The sequence below is a fragment of the Rhinopithecus roxellana genome, chromosome 13 (assembly GCF_007565055.1).
Source record: "Rhinopithecus roxellana isolate Shanxi Qingling chromosome 13, ASM756505v1, whole genome shotgun sequence".
NCBI classification, from domain to species: Eukaryota; Metazoa; Chordata; class Mammalia; order Primates; family Cercopithecidae; genus Rhinopithecus; species Rhinopithecus roxellana.
The window spans coordinates 21,298,831-21,315,988 of record NC_044561.1 but is presented as its reverse complement, the minus strand read 5'-3'; the positions used below and the strand labels follow the sequence as shown (position 1 = coordinate 21,315,988).

The following is a 17,158-nucleotide window of genomic DNA, read 5'->3' as shown; positions in this document are numbered from 1 at the left end:
CTCAAACATTTTTTTCCGTTTCTGCTCTCCAGTCTGTCCTTCTGGAACGCCACTGATTTTCTCCCATGAGTCACTGAAGTTCTGTTTGTTTTTTAAAAAATCTTTGTCTCTCTGTGCTTTATATTTCTCTTTTTTTTTTTTTTTTTTTTTTTTTTGAGACGGAGTCTCGCTCTGTCGCCCAGGCTGGAGTGCAGTGGCTGGACCTTAGCTCACTGCAAGCTCCGCCTCCGGGTTTACGCCATTCTCCTGCCTCAGCCTCCCGAGTGGCTGGGACTACAGGCGCCTGCCACCTCGCCTGGCTAGTTTTTTGTATTTTTTTAGTAGAGACGGGGTTTCACCGTGTTAGCCAGGATGGTCTCGATCTCCTGACCTCGTGATCCGCCCATCTCGGCCTCCCAAAGTGCTGGGATTACAGGCTTGAGCCACCGCGCCCGGCCTATGTTTCTTTATTTTACTTTTTTGAGATAGGATCTTGCTCTGTCACCCAAGCTGGAGTGCAATGGCGTGATCACAGCTCACTGCAGTCTTGAGCTCTTGAGCTCAAGCAATCCTCCCACCTCAGCCTCCTGAGTAGCTGGGACTACAGGTGCACACCACCACACCTGGCTTGTGTTTTTGTTTGGTTTTTGTTTTTTCATTTTAAAGTAAATGTCTTTACTTCTTGCTGTGTTGCTCAGGTTGGCCCCAAAGTCCTGGTCTCAAGCTGTCCTCCCACCTTGGCCTCCCAAAGTGCTAGGACTACAGGCTGTCTCTGTACTTTAGTTTAAATTATTCCATTGGCCTACGTACAAGTTGATTGTTTACTTCTTCTGTTGTGTCCAATCTTATATTAATTTCATCTGATAATTTTTTATTTCCAGTATTATCATTTTCACTTCCAGGATTTCCATTTGATTCTTTTTTACAATGTATAGATCTCTCCTAAAATTCTCCATCTTCTCACCCATGATATCAATTTCAGTAGATTATTTAACATATTAATCATAGATATTTTAAACTCTTTTGCTAATTCTAACATCTAGGTTGGCTGTGGATCTATTTCTATTGGCTGATTTTTCTCTTCAATATGTGTCACACTTTCCTGTGTCTTCATGTCTAGTAATTTTTTGTTGCACACTGGACAAAGGAGATAATATGTTGAAAAGACTTTAAATTCTGTTAGCACCTCCTGAAGAGTATTGAGTTTTATTCTAGAACAGTTAAATTATTGATGGGTCATCTTGCTCTTTTAGAGACTTACTTGTAGGCTTTATCAGAGAGAATCTCTGGTTTTGCTCTTAGTCCTAGGAAAAATCCCTTAATCCTGAGATAGAGTCTTTATTCCTAAGCCATGGCGGTTCTGGAGTTTCACTGGAAAGCTTTAGGTGTTCACAAGCACCTCTAACTTGGTTGGACTTGAACTCAAAACTCTGTCTCCTATATGGTGGGCAATTTTTGGCAATTTTAGTCAGTTCTAACAATCTGTTGGTTCTCCCCCACTGGGCTTCTTAGAGTGTTGCCCTGTGATAGGGCAATCCAGGGACCATCCAAGTGTTAGAAAGGAACATTTACACAGATTTAGTTCCCCCACTTGTGGCTCCCTGCTTCCCAGTATTTCTCATCAATTTCTTGCTTCTCTGGCAACCTCAACCTCTGACTCCTCAGGCCAATAAAACTGAAACTTTCTGCTTGAGCTCTGTTTTGCCAGGCTGATGGGGCTGGGGTGCACCCTCTGAGGAAAAGGTGTAAGCATATGGATTTTACCCAGTGCCATTCCCTTATTTTAAGGGTTAAATATTCTCCAGTTTCTGGCTGCTTTTTATTATTTTCTGTTGCCTTCAAGAAGTTCGTTTTTGCTTTGTATCCAATACAAGCTACTTTCTGTCTGTTTCTCTAAGTTTTTCTCCCTCTCCCCTCTCTTTTTCCTCCCTCTTTTTTTCCCCCTCCCTTTCTGTCTCCTTCCCTTCCTCACTGCTGCTATCTCTTTCTCCCCTTGTAGGGGGAACCTGGCCCCAAGGGAGACCCTGGTGAGAAGAGCCACTGGGTAAGCTCTGGTCTGGCATTGGCCTCTTCCTGCCTTCTCAGCCCTAGGTGCTCAAGAGAGTATTCCCTCCCCAGGAGGCCCTGGGAGTGGGAGCACCCCATCCACATCCCCACTGCAGCCTGGTCTCCCAGGCAGGAGCCTTGGCAATTCTCAGCCTCAACTCCCTCCCCCATCTTGTTGCTCCCAACCAGGCAGGGCCGCCCTATCAGCAGACCCCATGCCTTCTGTCTCAGTCTCTGTCCCTGTCTCCACCTCCCTCTGTGGCCTTTCCAGGCCAGGGTGGCTCTGCCTGTTCCTCCTGGGTGGATTGGGCTGACCCAGGCTAGACTGCATCCCCTACCTCCATAGCCCCCTCCCAGCAATGGCTTGGCTTGCTCCCTTGTCTGCAGAACAAAGGGAAGAACGAAGACAATATCTACATAGGAGCATGGGATAGGGGACCTAGGAAAGGGGCCTAGAAATGACAAGGTACCTAGGAGCCACGTAGTAAAAGGGATGCGGAACTAGATACCACCATACACATTGGAAACGCACGAAGCCTGTGAAGAGACTCCTCGAAACTGCTATGTACACGTTTAACGTGGTTAATGAGGCCAGGTGACCTAGACTTCTCTATACTTAAAGGACCTATAGTTTACACAAGGTCCTAGACACCATCACATACATAGGAGACCCATGATGGATGAGAAGAGAAGCCTAGAAACTCTCACATATATAGGAGACAGAGTAAATGAGAAGGGGGACAAGAAGGAGGAAACCACACCCCAGAATCTCATGATTAATGTGGGGTCCTAGAAACCTTCACAATCGTCCGGGGTGCGGTGGCTCATGCCTGTAATCCCAGTACTCTGGGAAGCTGAGGCAGGTGGATCACTTGAGGTCAGGAGTTCGAGACCAGCCTGGCCAATGTGGCAAAACCCCCATCTCTAAAATACAAAAAAAAAAAAAAAAAAAATACCAAAACACAAAATCAGCCTAAAAGTTTTGGGCTAAAAATACAAAAATTAGCTGGACGTGGTGGTGAGCACCTGTAGTCCTAGCTATTCAGGAGGCTGAGGCAGGGGAATCACTTGAACCCAGGAGGCAGAGGTTGCAGTGAGCTGAGATCGGTGAGCTGAGATCGTGCCACTGCACTCTGGCCTGGGCGACAGAGAGAGACTCTGTCTCAAAAAAAAGAAAAGAAAAGAAAAGAAAGTAGAAACCTTCACAATCGTTGGAGATCATTGCAGGGAAGGGATTTTCGGGTCAGGGCCTAGAAATCTACTCACCCAAGAGAAGTGGGAGAAAGATGAGGACCCTAAAACACACCGTACCCAAAAGCCCCATGACACGGGCATCTGGAAACCATCACTGACAGGGGAGACATCTGGAAAATGGACAGAGTGGAGGCAGACACTCCTTCAGAAGAGAGAGACAACTAGGAAGCTCTTTTTGGGGGGTGGTATTGTGACTCCCCCTCCACATGCAGTCTGGATGGGACACCCTACTTCCTGGCAGTCACAAGTTAGTGAGGATGTGGGTGGCACCCCGTGCCTGCCTTGCCCTCTCAGTTCTTGATTGTGGGGTCAGTGATGGATACAGCCGTGGGAGCCCCCTACCCTGCACGAGACTTCCCCTGTGTCTGCCTATGACTTCTGGGGACCTGCTACCTCTCCACTTAGCCTCTCCTGGCCCCTACTGCCCTGAATCTCCTCCTACCCCATGCCCATCCTCCGTAGCTCCAGAGCCTCTTAATACTGCCAGTATGGGCATGAGCTGAGCTGGGGTCAGGTAGACCCATGCGAGCCTGATCCTCTACCTCCCCTAGGCTACTTGGTGGCCTCTCCCAGAGGCCCTTGGTCTGGGAACACATTTACCACCCAGCCCAGGAGGGATGGGAGAGATTGGGCAGTCCCTTCCCTTCATGAGAACCCCCGGCAAGATGCCCTGGCCACCCTAGACCAGTCCTTGAACCCAGAACCACCTGTGGGCTCCCCGCAAGAGGTAGCAGGGCCCCTGCCCACCCACCTTCCTGCCCCTCTTCTACCTGCATTTCTGCCCCTGCTTGCTGCTTGCCTGGGAGGGGATCTGCTGAGCTAGGGGTTGCATGAGGCTTTGGGGGTTGGGGGAACAGCTCTGTTGGGGACAGGTGGGAATAAGGTTCACTGCTGGCAAGGTCCCCAAGGGTTCCTATGTACACTTCACCAACCAACTCCCTTAGTGCAGCTTGCAGACGGGCTTTCTGGCTGTGGCCCGGCAGTGACACCTGGTGGTCATGATAGTGCACTGCAGGAACTGGAGTGACTATGCTGGGCCTGCCCACCTGGATCGAAACTCTTACCCCTTATTCAGACAGGGAAACTGAGGCCCGACTCTGCAGAGAGAATCCTTGGCAGAGTTGGAACTGGAGCCCTGACTTTTAAGCTCCTAGGTCCAGAGAACCAGCTACCATTCCCCAAGCATCTCCTCCTTGGGCACCAGACCTGGGGCTGGGCACTGTGGACACAGATGCAATTCAGACACAGTCCCCACCCTCAGGGTGGTCACAGTGAGGTGGGGTGAAAAAGACCTATAATCAGCAGCTACAGGACTGTCAACTTTATAAACACTTCACACTTTAGCATCCTCCCGGAGGAGCCAGGTGAAGCCTGAAAGGTGCATTAACCAGGCACAGGGTGTCCAGGCAGAGGTGGGGGTACAACAGGTGCATAGCCCCTGCGGCAAGAGGGAGCCTTGGATATTTGAGGAGCTGCAAATACTTGGAGTGGCATTGTGGCAGGCAGAGAGTGGGACAGAGGCCAAAGGCAGGAGGCCACATTCAGGAATTTGGGCTTTGTTCTAGGGCAGTGGGGAGGCATTGAAGGCTTTAGAAGCAGGGAAATGATGTGGTCAGGTTTTTTTTTAAATTTATTTGCAAAAATCCCCCTGGTTGCCATGGCGAATGGATGGGAGAAGCAGAAGACAGTAGGTAGGGAGCTGTTGTGGTCATCCTGGTGAGAGTCTGAGCCGGGCAGGGGGTGGGAGCCAGTGAGGACAGACAGCCATCAATGGAGCAAAAAGACACTTGTGTGCTGGTTTGGCTGCAAAAGGGAGTGAGGAGTCAAGGGAGACTTCAAATAGCAAAAGAGAACCAGGAGAAGCAAGCAGGCTGAGTTTTGTCTGTGAACCAATGGGAGGAGTCTGTGTTACAGCCAAGTAGGGGCGTCCAGCAGGCCCAGACACTTAGATCTGAAGTGCAGAGGGCAGGCCAGGCTGGAGGAGACTGGGTTGTCATCAGTGCAAACATCAGGCCATCTGTCTGAGGGAGTTCCAAACAATGGATTTTAAAAACACTTATGCCCAGATTTTTCTTTTTAATTTTATGTTTTAAAAAATACAGACAAGATCTCACTGTGTTTCCCAGGCTGGTCTCAAACTCCTGGCCTCAAGTGATCCTCCTACCTCAGGCTCCCACAGCGTTGGGATTACAGGTGTGAGTCACTGCACCTGGCCTCCCCAGTATTTTTATTTTTTTATTTTTATTTTATTTTTTTCCTTTTTTATTGAGACAGAGTCTCTCTCTATCACCCAGGCTGGAGTGCAACAGCTCGATCTCAGCTCACTGCAGCCTCTGCCTCCTGGGTTCAAGCAATTCGTATGCTTCAACCACCTGAGTAGTTGGGACTCTGTAGCCACTCCTGGCTAATTTTTGTATTTCTAGTAGAGATGGGGTTGTACCATGTTGGCCAGGCTGGTCTTGAACTCCTGGCCTCACATGATCCACCCACCTCGGCCTCCCAAAGTGCTGGGATTATAGGTGTGAGCCACTGAACCCAGCCATTTTGCATTTTGATATACAGAAAAGTTGGTACAATGAATGTCATTCTGCCCTTCCTGTAGATGGACCAATTATTGTTACAGCTGTGTGCCGCTTAATAATGGGGATATGTTCTGGGAAATATGTCATGAGATGATTTCGTTGTGGCATGAGCGTCATACAATATACGTACACAAACCTGGATGGAATAGCCTGCGGCACACCTCATCTGTGTGGTGTAGCCAATTGCTCCCAGACTACAAACCTAAACAGCATGTTACTATGCTAAATATTACAGGCAACTGCAACACAATCATAAGTATTTGTGTATCTAAACATAGAAAAGGTACAGTAAAAATACACTATAAAAGGTTTTTGGGTTTTTTTGGGACAGAGTCTCGCTCTTTCACCCAGGCTGGAGAGCAGTGGTGTGATTTCGGCTCACTGCAACCTCCATCTCCCAGGTTCAAGCGATTCTCTTGCCTCAGCCTCCTGGGTAGCGGGGATTACAAGCATGAGCCACCACGCCAAGCTAATTTTTTGTATTTTTAGTAGAGATGGGGTTTCACCATGTTGGCTGGCCAGGCTGGTCTCGAACTCCTGACTTCAAGTGATCTGCCCGCCTCAGCCTCCCAAAGTGCTGGAATTACAGGCATGAGCCACCGTGCCTGGCCTTTTTTTTTTTTTTTTTTTTTTTTTTTTTGACTTTTTAAATGTTTTTACTAAAACTAAGACACAAACACACACATTAGCCTAGGCCTACACAGGGTCAGGATCATCAGTATCACTGTCTCCATGTCCACCTCTTCTCCCACTGGAAGGTCTTCTGGGCAGTAACACACATGGAGCTGTCATCTCCTGTGATAACAATGCCTTTTCCTGGAATACCTCCTGAAGAACCTGCCTGAGGCTGTTTCACAATTAACTGTTTTTTAAATAAGTAGAAGGAGTACACTCTAAAATAACAATTTAAAGTATAGCATATGGCCAGGTGCAGTGGCTCACACCTATAATCCCAGCACTTTGGGAGGCCAAGGCAGGAGGATCACCCGAGCCCAGGAGTTCCAGACCAACGTAGGCAATGTAGTGAGACCTTGTCTGTACAAATAAAAAAATTAGCTGGGTGTGATGGCACGTGCCTGTGGTCCCAGGTACTTGGGAGGCTAAGGTGGGAGGATCGCTTGAGCCGGGGAGGTTGAGGCTGCAGTAAGACGAGATCACGCCACTGCACTCCAGCCTGGGCGACACAGCAAGACTCTGTCTGAAAAATAAATAAGTAAATAGGTAAAATATAGTAAATACTATGCAATGGGAATTTTTTGGCTCCATTATAATCTTATGAGACCACTGTGGAGATATGCAATCCATCATTGACTGAAACATCATTACGTGACATATGACTGTATTGAGCCACAATTGTTCTGTCATTCTCTCTTATATATTTATAGATCTTTTTTCAAATTCATTTAAAAGTAAGCTGCACGGCCGGGCGCAGTGGCTCAAGCCTGTAATCCCAGCACTTTGGGAGGCCGAGACGGGCGGATCACGAGGTCAGAGATCGAGACCATCCTGACTAACACAGGTGAAACCCCGTCTCTACTAAAAAAAATACAAAAACTAGCTGGGTGAGGTGGCGGGCGCCTGTAGTCCCAGCTACTCAGGAGGCTGAGGCAGGAGAATGGCCTAAACTCGGGAGGCAGAGCTTGCAGTGAGCTGAGATCCAGCCACTGCACTCCAGCCTGGGCGACAGAGCGAGACTCCGTCTCAAAAAAAAAAAAAAAAAAAAAAAAAAAAAAAAAAGGCCGGGTGCGGTGGCTCAAGCCTGTAATCCCAGCACTTTGGGAGGCTGAGACGGGTGGATCACAGGTCAGGAAATCGAGACCATCCTGGCTAACACGGTGAAACCCCATCTCTACTAAAAAACTACAAAAAACTAGCCGGGCGAGGTGGCGGCGCCTATAGTCCCAGCTACCCGGGAGGCTGAGGCAGGAGAATGGTGTGAACCCGGGAGGTGGAGCTTGCAGTGAGCTGAGATCCGGCCACAGCACTCCAGCCTGGGTGACAGAGCGAGACTCCGTCTCAAAAAAAAAAAAAAAAGTAAGCTGCAAAACCCAGCCACGTTTCCCCTAACATTGCAGTGTGCACCGTGAATGAACTTGAACATTCTCCCACATAACCACAATACCATCGTCATACTTAAGAAAGCTAACATTGATTTAGCAAAGTGATGCCATTTAATATGTGACTTACCTGTAAATTTTACCACTTGTCCCCAGATGCCTTTTTTTTTTTGAGATGGAGTCTCTGTCACCCAGGCTGGAGCACCAGGATGGAATCTCTGTCACCCAGACTGGAGTGCAGTGGCATGATCTTAGCTCACTACAACCTCCGCCTCGCAGGTTCAAGCCATTTTCCTACCTCCAACTCCTGAGTAACTGGGATTACAGGCGTGTGCCACCATGCCCGGCTAATTTTAGTATTTTTAGTAAAGACAGGGTTTCCCCATGTTGGCCAGGCTGATCTCGAACTCCTAACCTTAGGTGATCCACCCATCGCAGCCTCCCAAAGTGCTGGGATTACAGGCGTAAACCACCATGCCTGACCCCCAAAATACCTTTATTTATTTACTTATTTACTTATTTATTTATTTTATTTATGAGACTGAGTTTCACTCTTGTCGTCCAGGCTGGAGTGCAATGGCACAATCTCTGCTCTCTGCAACCTCTGACTCCTGGGTTCAAGCGATTCTTCTGTCTCAGCCTCCCATGTAGCTGGATTGCAGGTGCCTGCCACCATGCCTGGCTAATTTTTGTATTTTTAGTAGAGACGATGTTTCACCATGTTGGCCAGGCTGATCTCAGACTCCTGATCTCAGGTGATCCACCCGCCTCAGCCTCCCAAAGTGCTGGGATTACAGGTGTGAGCCACCACACCTGGCCCCCAAAATGCCTTTTAAAGCTGTTTTTTTTTCAAAGTCCAAGATCTGGCTGGGCAAGGTGGCTTCATGCCTATAATCCCAGCACTTTGGAAAGCCAAGGTAGGAGGCTCTTTTGAGCCCAAGAGTTTGAGACCAGCTTGGGCAACATAGGGAGACACCTGTCTCTACAAAAAAAAATATTTTTTTTCAATTAGCTGGTATGTGTAGACTACTACACACACCCGTAGTCCCAGCTACTTGGGAGACTGAGACAGGAGGATCATCTGAGTCCTGAAAGTTAAGGCTACAGTGAGCCATGGTCGCACCACTGCACTCCAGCCTGGGCAACAGAGCAAGACCTTGTCTCAGTCAATCAATCAGTCAAATCCAAAATCTAATCAAGGTTCTCACACATTGCGTTTGGTTGCCACATTTCTAGTCTCTTTTGAAACAGGCCTCCTGCCTTTTTCTTCTTCTCTTGACTTTGTCTTTGTGTGAATGTCCCACAATTTAAATTTGTCTGATTGTTTCTTCATGATGAGAGGCAGGCTAAATACTCTTGGCAGAGGCACTTGTGGTGTCCTTTTATTGTACCTCGTTAGGAGGCTCATGTCAGCTTGTCCCATTGTCCATGCCGGGAATGGCTTAATGGAATATTTTTTTCATCTTTTTTTTTTTTCTTTGAGACAGAGTGTTGCTCTGCTGCCCAGGCTGGAGTGCAATGGCATGATCTCTGTTCACTACAACCTCTGCCTCCTGGGTTCAAGCAATTCTCCTGCCTAGCCTCTTGAGTAGCTGGGATTACAGGCATGTGCCACCACACCCAGCTAATTTGTGTGTGTGTGTGTATATATATACACGTATATATACGTATATATACACATATATACATGTGTGTGTGTGTGTGTATATATATATATATATATATATTTTTTTAGTAGAGACAGGGTTTTTCCATGTTGGCCAAGCTGGTCTTGAACTCCTGACCTCAGGTGATCCATCCACCTCGGCCTCCCAAAGTGCTGGGATTACAGGCGTGAGCCACCGCGCTCAGCCTGGAATTTTTTAAGATCATCTTTTTTTATTTTTTATTTTTTGAGATAGGGTCTTGCTGTGTTGCCCAGGCTGGAGTACAGTGGCGTGATCATGGCTCACTGCAGCCTCCACCTCAGGGGCCCAAGCCACCCTCCCACCTCAGCCTCCCAAAGTACTGGAATTACAAGTACACACCACCACGCCTGGCTAATTTTTTAATTTTTTCTTTTTTTAAGACAGGGTCTCTGTCGCCCTGGCCAGAGTGCAGTGGTACGATCTTGGCCCAATGCAGCCTCAGCCTCCTGGGCATCAATCCCCCCACCTCAGCCTCCGAAGTAGCTGGGACTACAGGCACACACCACCATGCCTGGCTAATTTTTGTATTTTTAGTAGAGATGGGATTTCGCCATGTTGGCTAGGCTGGTCTGTAACTCCTGATCTCAAGCAGTCCACCCACCTCAGCCTCCCAGAGTGCTGGGATTACAGACATGAGCCACTGTATCGGGCCATTTTTTTTTTGTTTTTTTAGAGATGAGGTCTCACTGTGTTGCCCTGGCTGGGCTCAAGTGATCCTCCCACCTTGGCTTCTTAAAGTGCCAGAATTAAGGTATGAGCCACCATGCCAGGCCCCCCAGCTTTTTTTGAGACATGATCTTGCTCTGTTACCTATCCTGGAGTGTAGTGGCACAATCATAGCTCACTGTAGCCTCAAACTCTTGTGCTCAAGTGAACCTCCCACCTCAGCCTCCACAGTAGCTAGAAGTACAGGTGTGTGCCACCACACCCAACTAATATTTTTTTCTTTCTTTCTTTCTTTCTTTTTTTTTTTTTTTTGAGATGGATACTCCCTCCGTCACCCAGGCTGGAGTACAGTGGTGTGATCTCAGCTCACTGCAACCTCTGCCTCCTGGGTTCAAGTGATTCTCCTGCTTCAGCCTCCCAAGTAGCTGGGACTATAGGTGCACGCCACCACACTCAGCTAATTTTTGTATTTTTAGTGGAGATGGGGTTTCACCATGTTGGCCAGGCTGCACTAGAACTCCTGACCTCAAGTGATACACCCACCTTGGCCTCCCAAAGTGTCACTAGGTGCTGGGATTACATGACAGCCACCGTGCCCACCCAAATTTTTTAATTTTTTAATTTTTTGTAGATATGGGGTCTTGCTCTGTTCCCCAGACTGGTCTCAAACTCTTAGCCTCGAGTGATCCTCCCACTTTGGTCTCCCAAAGCACTGAAATTACATGTGTAAGCCACTGTGCCCAGTGAAGGTCATTCATTTTTAGATCCTGCCCCTGCAATACTGGAAGGGGGATTACTTTGGCATGCAGCCCGTGGTGACCCTGGGACCCCCAGGCTGAAATGGCCATTCAGCAGCCTGAGGGTCGCCCAGTCTATGTGATGTGGACAGGACAGCTGGATCACAAGGGTCAGCCCCAGCGAGCAGGCTCACTCATGATGGACATATTGAGAGACTTCTCAGTTGTTTAGATGGTTTTGTGGGAAGCAACAACCTTAAAGGGTTGGCTTGTAATCATACAATTATATATTGTCCGTCCCTTCACTTATCTGTACTGAGTAAAGGACACCAAGAGAGATTTCCAGATGTCATCAGGGCTGGGATAGTTCTATTTGTTATCCTGGCATGCTGCTGGAATTGAGAGATCTACATTCTGGAAATAACTTTGTTTCTGGACTAGGAAAGAGGAAGGAATGAGGGAGTATGGAGTGTTGTCAAGACTGTGGACTGTATGCTGGGGAAGGAAAGGATGCAGATGGGGAGGAAGAGATGAAGTCTCTGGCATGAGCCCTGCGTAGCAGCTGGCACCACTTGGGGAGTGGGGAGCCCCAGAGCTGGTGGCCTTGGAGGAGGGGCTTTGTGAGCCCAGTGCTACATCCCTGGATTCTGGGAGCCAGAGACAGGGAGAAGCAGACCTGTACTGTTAAGAGAAGAGGGCTGGGCTGAGGGCGACGCATCAGGACGTGCCAGAATGTGGACCTGGCATAGTCTAAGCCCTGGGAGAGGTGAGCACTGTTTTCCAGGCAGGGAGTTCAAAGTGCGAACTGCTAGGGAAGTGGCAGAGGCCTGAGCCTCAGGTTTGTCAGCATTTAAGCGCAAGTTCTCCAAAAGCAATGTAACTCAAACCTTGTCTAATTTTATTGACACACTGATGGTCTCCAACTTATGATGGTTCAAATTACAATTTTTCAACTTTACAATTGTGCAAAAGCAATATAGGCTTTCAGTACATTCCTCATTACTTCCAAATAAGCCCATCGTAAGTTGAAAATATTGTATGTCAAAATGTACTTTTTTGGCCAGGGATGGTGGCTTACGCCTGTAATCCCAACACTTTGGGAAGCTGAGATAGGAGGATCACTTGAGGCCAGGAAATTGAGACCAGCCTGGGCAACGTAGCAAGACCCTTGTCTCTTAAAAAAAAATGTTATTGGCTGGGCACAGTGGCTTATGCCTGTAATCCCAGCACTTTGGGAGGCCATGGCGGGTGGATCACCTGAGGCCACGTTCCAGACCAGCCTGACCGACATGGAGAAACCCTGTCTCTACTGAAAATACAAATTTAGCCGGGCGTGGTAGCGCCATGAGCTACTCGGGAGGCTGAGGCAGGAGAATCTCTTGAACCTGGCAGGTGGAGGTTGTGGTGAGCCGAGATCGTGCCATTTCTCTCCAGCCTGGGCAACAAGAGCGAAACTCCATCTCAAAAATGCGCTTTTGACTTACACTGGGTTTATCTGGATGAAACGCCATTGCAAGTCAAGGAACATCTATATATTCATTTGGGCATGAGTGAAAATACCGGTAACTAGCCTGAGCTCACTGATCAGAGTAATTAGGGTGAGGCTAATATGGTGATTTACAGCAAAAAGAATGTGAAGTAAATAAACATATAGGTGACCAAGGGATATAGTCATGCAGGTGTTGGGAGAGCAACTGGTGCTGAGTGACAGACATGAGAAGACAGGAGGACTCCCAGCAGCCTCTGGGGTGGCCGTTCTGCCCGTGAAGATTGGCTCGCCCCACCTTCAGCGCAGCAGGATTTGCGGCGGTGTAGGAGAGCAGCCAGCTGGGATCCAGCGGGACCTTCTGGGAGGTCCTGCAGGGGTTGCTTCCTTCCGCCTGCCTTGTTGTCCCCCTCCTGTCCTCACCTGGTCTTGTTCTGGCTGTCCATGGACCCTGGGCTGTGGCAGGTAGTGTGGGGCTGCAGGTGCATGTCCTGGGTGGGGCATGGGCCACTGACGGGCTTTGCGGGGTCCCCTCCCCTGCCCCCTTCACGGCTGCATCTGTCTCTTTCCTCCACAGGGGGAGGGGTTGCACCAACTACGCGAGGCTTTGAAGATTTTAGCTGAGAGGGTTTTAATCTTGGAAACAATGATTGGGCTCTATGGTGAGTAGAGACAGACAGACGGACAGACAGTCCAGCCCCTGCCTGCCAGCCTTCCCCAAGCCCTTCTGGGGTGGAACTGGCCTGAGCCCAGTCATGAGACTGGAGAAGGTGCCTGTCCCAGGCAAGCATGGACCTGAGAGACCACAACCACCCATCCCTCAATGACTGGTTCCCTCCTCCATGGGTGCAGGGGTGCCCTAGAAACCCGGGCTCTACTGCTGTGGTCAGACCTGGGCCTCTAGGCATTATGGGTAATGTGGTTTCTAGGCCTGCAGGGAACCAGAGATGACAGATTTCAAGTTTGGAAGAAATTATGGGCAATAGAACCAAACTCCAGTCTAGCAGTGGGATTGTGGGTAACAGAGCCAGACTCCTGCAGTGCAAGGGATCATGGGTAACCAAATCACAGCTCAGGGCAACAGGAGGATTACAGGTAATGGATCCAGACTCTAGTCAGCCTTCAGCTCTAGAGAAATCATGGGTAACAGAGTCAGGCCCACAGGACAATAGGTCATGGAGCAAGACTCCAGAAGGGCAGGGGACTGTGGGTGACAGAGCCAGGCTCAGGCCCCAGGGGACTCTGGGTCATGCACTACCTACCAGTTCTGACCTTCCTCTCCCATAATCCCCCAGAGGCTCTCACAAGGCAGACCCTCCTGGCCTCAGGTGTCCCCTTTGCAGTTTTCCCCTTGGTCCTCCTAACCTGTTCTATTGGTCCCTTTAGGGGACTAAGAGAGCCAGACTCTCACCCCAAGCATTCACCCAGAAACTCCCCACCCATGTGGTTACTCGAGGATCCAGGCCAGCCCTGTCCCCACCACAGGAGGGGAGACTGAAGTCTCAGTACTGAAACTCACTCCCAGGCTCCTGCCCTGATGCCAGCTGGCAGTGCCCTCCCACCCTCCCGGCTTGGCTCCCCAGGCCAGCCCTCGGAGGCCAGACTCGCACCGTCTGCTCTTCTCCATCTCCCATCAGGCTCCTAGCTTACAGAGCTTCCTGCAGCAGCAGGCTCAGCTGGAGCTCCTGGCCAGACGGGTCACCCTGCTGGAAGCCATCATCTGGCCAGGTAATGGCAGGGCGGGCAGGCAGGGGCAGCCTCTTCCAGGAAGGGCCTGGGCATGCAGAAGGCGCCTTCCAATGCTCGGCCCAGGCCAGCGGACACTCATTCTTCAGCCAGCCAGCCAGCAGATGGTGCCTGGCAGAGAGAAGGCTCTGGTCACTCGAGTGAATGAATACCTGCTCTGTGCCAGGCACCTTGTTGGGACAGGCTCCACAAGATAAGACAGACATAGTCCTGCCCTCGAGGAGTGTAGGGTGCTGGGGGTGCTCAGGAGAACCCTGACACTGGTAGAGAAACCCACGGTGAGGTACACTGCAGGGAAGGGAGTACAGGCAGCCATGGGAATACAGAAGTGCCTCTGACCTGGCCCAGAGGAGGTTGGAGGGGGTTGAGGGAAGTCTTCCTGGAGGGTAATATCTAAGTGGAGACCTGAAGGGCAAGGATCTGGGAAGAGTGAACAGGCAGAGAAACAGCATGAGTGAAGGCCAAGAGACCAGAAGGAGCCGAGAAGCGACGGAATCTGGCAGGGCCTAGATCGAGAAGGTCCTAGAAGGCAGGATGGGGTAGCACAGGAGTTGGTTAGACACCAGTGGGTGGTACCCCGCCTTGCGTCTGGCTCCTGGGAGTGAAGCTGAGGTCTTTCCTCATGAAACTGGAGCCTGTGGCTGGCCCTGAAGAAAGGAAGGGATTGGCTGCCTGAGGGTCTGAGCTGTGTTCCTTACCTGCCCTGCCACACCATCTCACAGCCCATCTCACATCAGTGCACAGAGGCCTCCACATCATGTCCAACCTTGCATCTATTTTAAAGACTGAGAGGCTGGGCGCGGTGGCTAACGCCTGTAATCCTAGCACTTTGGGAGGCTGGGGCGTATGGATCACCTGAGGTCAGGAGTTCGAGACCAGCCTAGGCAACATGGCGAAACCCTATCTCTACTAAAAATTAGTCAGGCATGGTGGTGGGCACCCGTAATCCTAGCTACTTGGGAGGCTGAGGCAGGAGAATCACCTGAATCCGGGAGACAGAGGTTGCAGTGAGCCAAGATCGCACCACTGTATTCCAGTCTGGGAGACAGAGCGAGACTCCGTCTCAAAAAAAAGAAAAGAAAACCTCAGATTGTTTCCTCAATATCCTCTTTGCCAAAGGCTGACCCTTCTTGCTCAAAAACAAAAAGACTGAGAAACTTAGGTCCCAAGCAGGAAGGAGAGTTAAGGTTAGAGCCCAGCCTCCTTCATCCAGCAAAACCGTAGGGAACACTCATTGAAAGCCAGGCCTGGTTGGGCACTGGCACTCTGGAGTATAGATAGGTGCCGGCCTTGGGGAGCTGGCCATGAGTGGCAGGGAATCGTATCTACAGAGATATGGGGTAGGGGAGCACGGAAGGATGTGGGTGAGGAACAGGCACTTGTCGCTAGGGGTTGGAGAAGGCTTCTTGGAAGAGGGGACTCTGCGTTGGGTCCTGGAAGATCCCATTGAGTGTGCCAGGTGGGGAAGTGGGCAGGGCAGCCTTGAGAGAGTCCTGCCTGTGCAGAGGCCCAGAGGCTGGGAAGGGTATGGGGTCTGCTTCCAAAGCTCCTCCCACAGTGCCGCATGCTTCTCTAACTTCTAGAAACTTCAGTGGCTAGCTCCCAGACCTCCTCCCCTCTTACAGAGAGGGGCCAAGGACCAAATCTCAGGCTCTCAGAACCTTTTTAGGTGTCCCCACCTTCTCTCTGAGGATTGGGGCAGGAGCCAGAAGGGGCACATTTGGGCCACCATGGCTCTGGATCTGTCCCTGCCTTCAGCCAGCTCTGTCTCTGACAGCCCAGGGAGAAAAGTGCCAGGCACCTCAGAAGTCCCACACCCACTGCCAGTGGCCCCTCGAGCCAGCTGGGGTCAGGGCTTGGAGGGACAGGTCGGAGGAGTGGGAGATGGGACCCTCCCCATTGGCCCAACATACACATCAGGTGCTACTGAAGACCCAGATGGGGTTCCTGTTTAGGTTATAATCAATAATTATAATAGTATCAGCTGCCACGTGTCTGGCTCACCTGGGCTGGATCGATCATCTCCAGTCTCTTAGAGTAGTAAGCCTGCTAGGTGAGCGATGCCATGGCCATTTTACAGATGAAGAAACAGGCTTGGAGGCTCTTGTGACTGCTTCAGGGTCACAGGAATGGGAATGATCAGGCTAGGGGTCCACCCCAGGTCTCTCCTCTAACATGCTGGCCCTTTGGGCTTCACCAGCAAAAGTTTGCTGACTCTACCACTCATCCAGGACCCCAAATTTGACTGTGACAAACTCACAGGGACCAGACCTGCAGGAGACCTGGGTGGAAGCGACACCAACCTAGTAACCATAATAATCCAGCATTTCCTGTGAAAACCACTTTCCAGTCCTGGTCATGGTAAACACATGTATCACAAGGGTGTAAAAACGGGACTATTATCCCCACGTTCCAGATGACGCTCAGAGGTTCTGCGACTTGCCCAAGGCCACATAACTGGCACAGTAGGACCAGGACATGATCCTAGCTGGCACTGGGGCCAGTGCTCTGTGCCGCTCCCCTCCCACGCTCCTTGAGTTAAGGCATGGAATGTCCCTTTCAGTGACCACATATGCCTGTCTGCTCCAGGAGCCCTCCTCTCAACCCGGAGGTGCATGGGTGGCTGGGCCACACAGGGTCAGGGCACAGTCATGATTACGAGGGGATAGCCTACCACTCCCTACCAGTGCCCTCAATGGGAACCTGGTGTTCACCAGAACCCAAGTATCTGTCCTATGGAGGCTGAGCCAAGTCCTCCCCCGTGGCCCTCTCCTCCCTGAGTGTCCATCTCCCCCTAGAAAAACAGCCTATTCTGACCTGCCTGGCCTGCTCATTTTACTTCGGGAAGGGCTGAGATGATAGTCACGGAAGGCTTCCTGGAGGAGATAGCTCCTACCCTCGGTTTTGAAAGATGAGT

At 50.2% G+C, this 17,158-nt stretch overlaps 1 protein-coding gene across 6 annotated transcripts in view; it reads left to right on the top strand.

The window, feature by feature from the left end:
- EMID1 (EMI domain containing 1) overlaps nt 1-17,158 on the top strand; it is a 54,868-nt gene that overhangs the window by 36,385 nt on the left and 1,325 nt on the right. The window contains exons 14-16 of one of the 6 annotated variants that reach the window (XR_747542.2): nt 1,979-2,023; nt 13,073-13,157; nt 14,133-14,223. Coding sequence is in view for 5 of the 6 variants with exons in the window: in XM_030915900.1 (XP_030771760.1) it covers nt 1,979-2,023; nt 14,133-14,223 (136 nt within the window). In the remaining variant the exon portion in view is untranslated. Of the gene's footprint in view, nt 1-1,978; nt 2,024-12,680; nt 12,724-13,072; nt 13,158-14,132; nt 14,224-17,158 lie in introns of those variants that run through there. The other 5 variants (XM_030915900.1, XM_010359254.2, XM_010359262.2 and 2 more) reach the window with 5 other exon arrangements.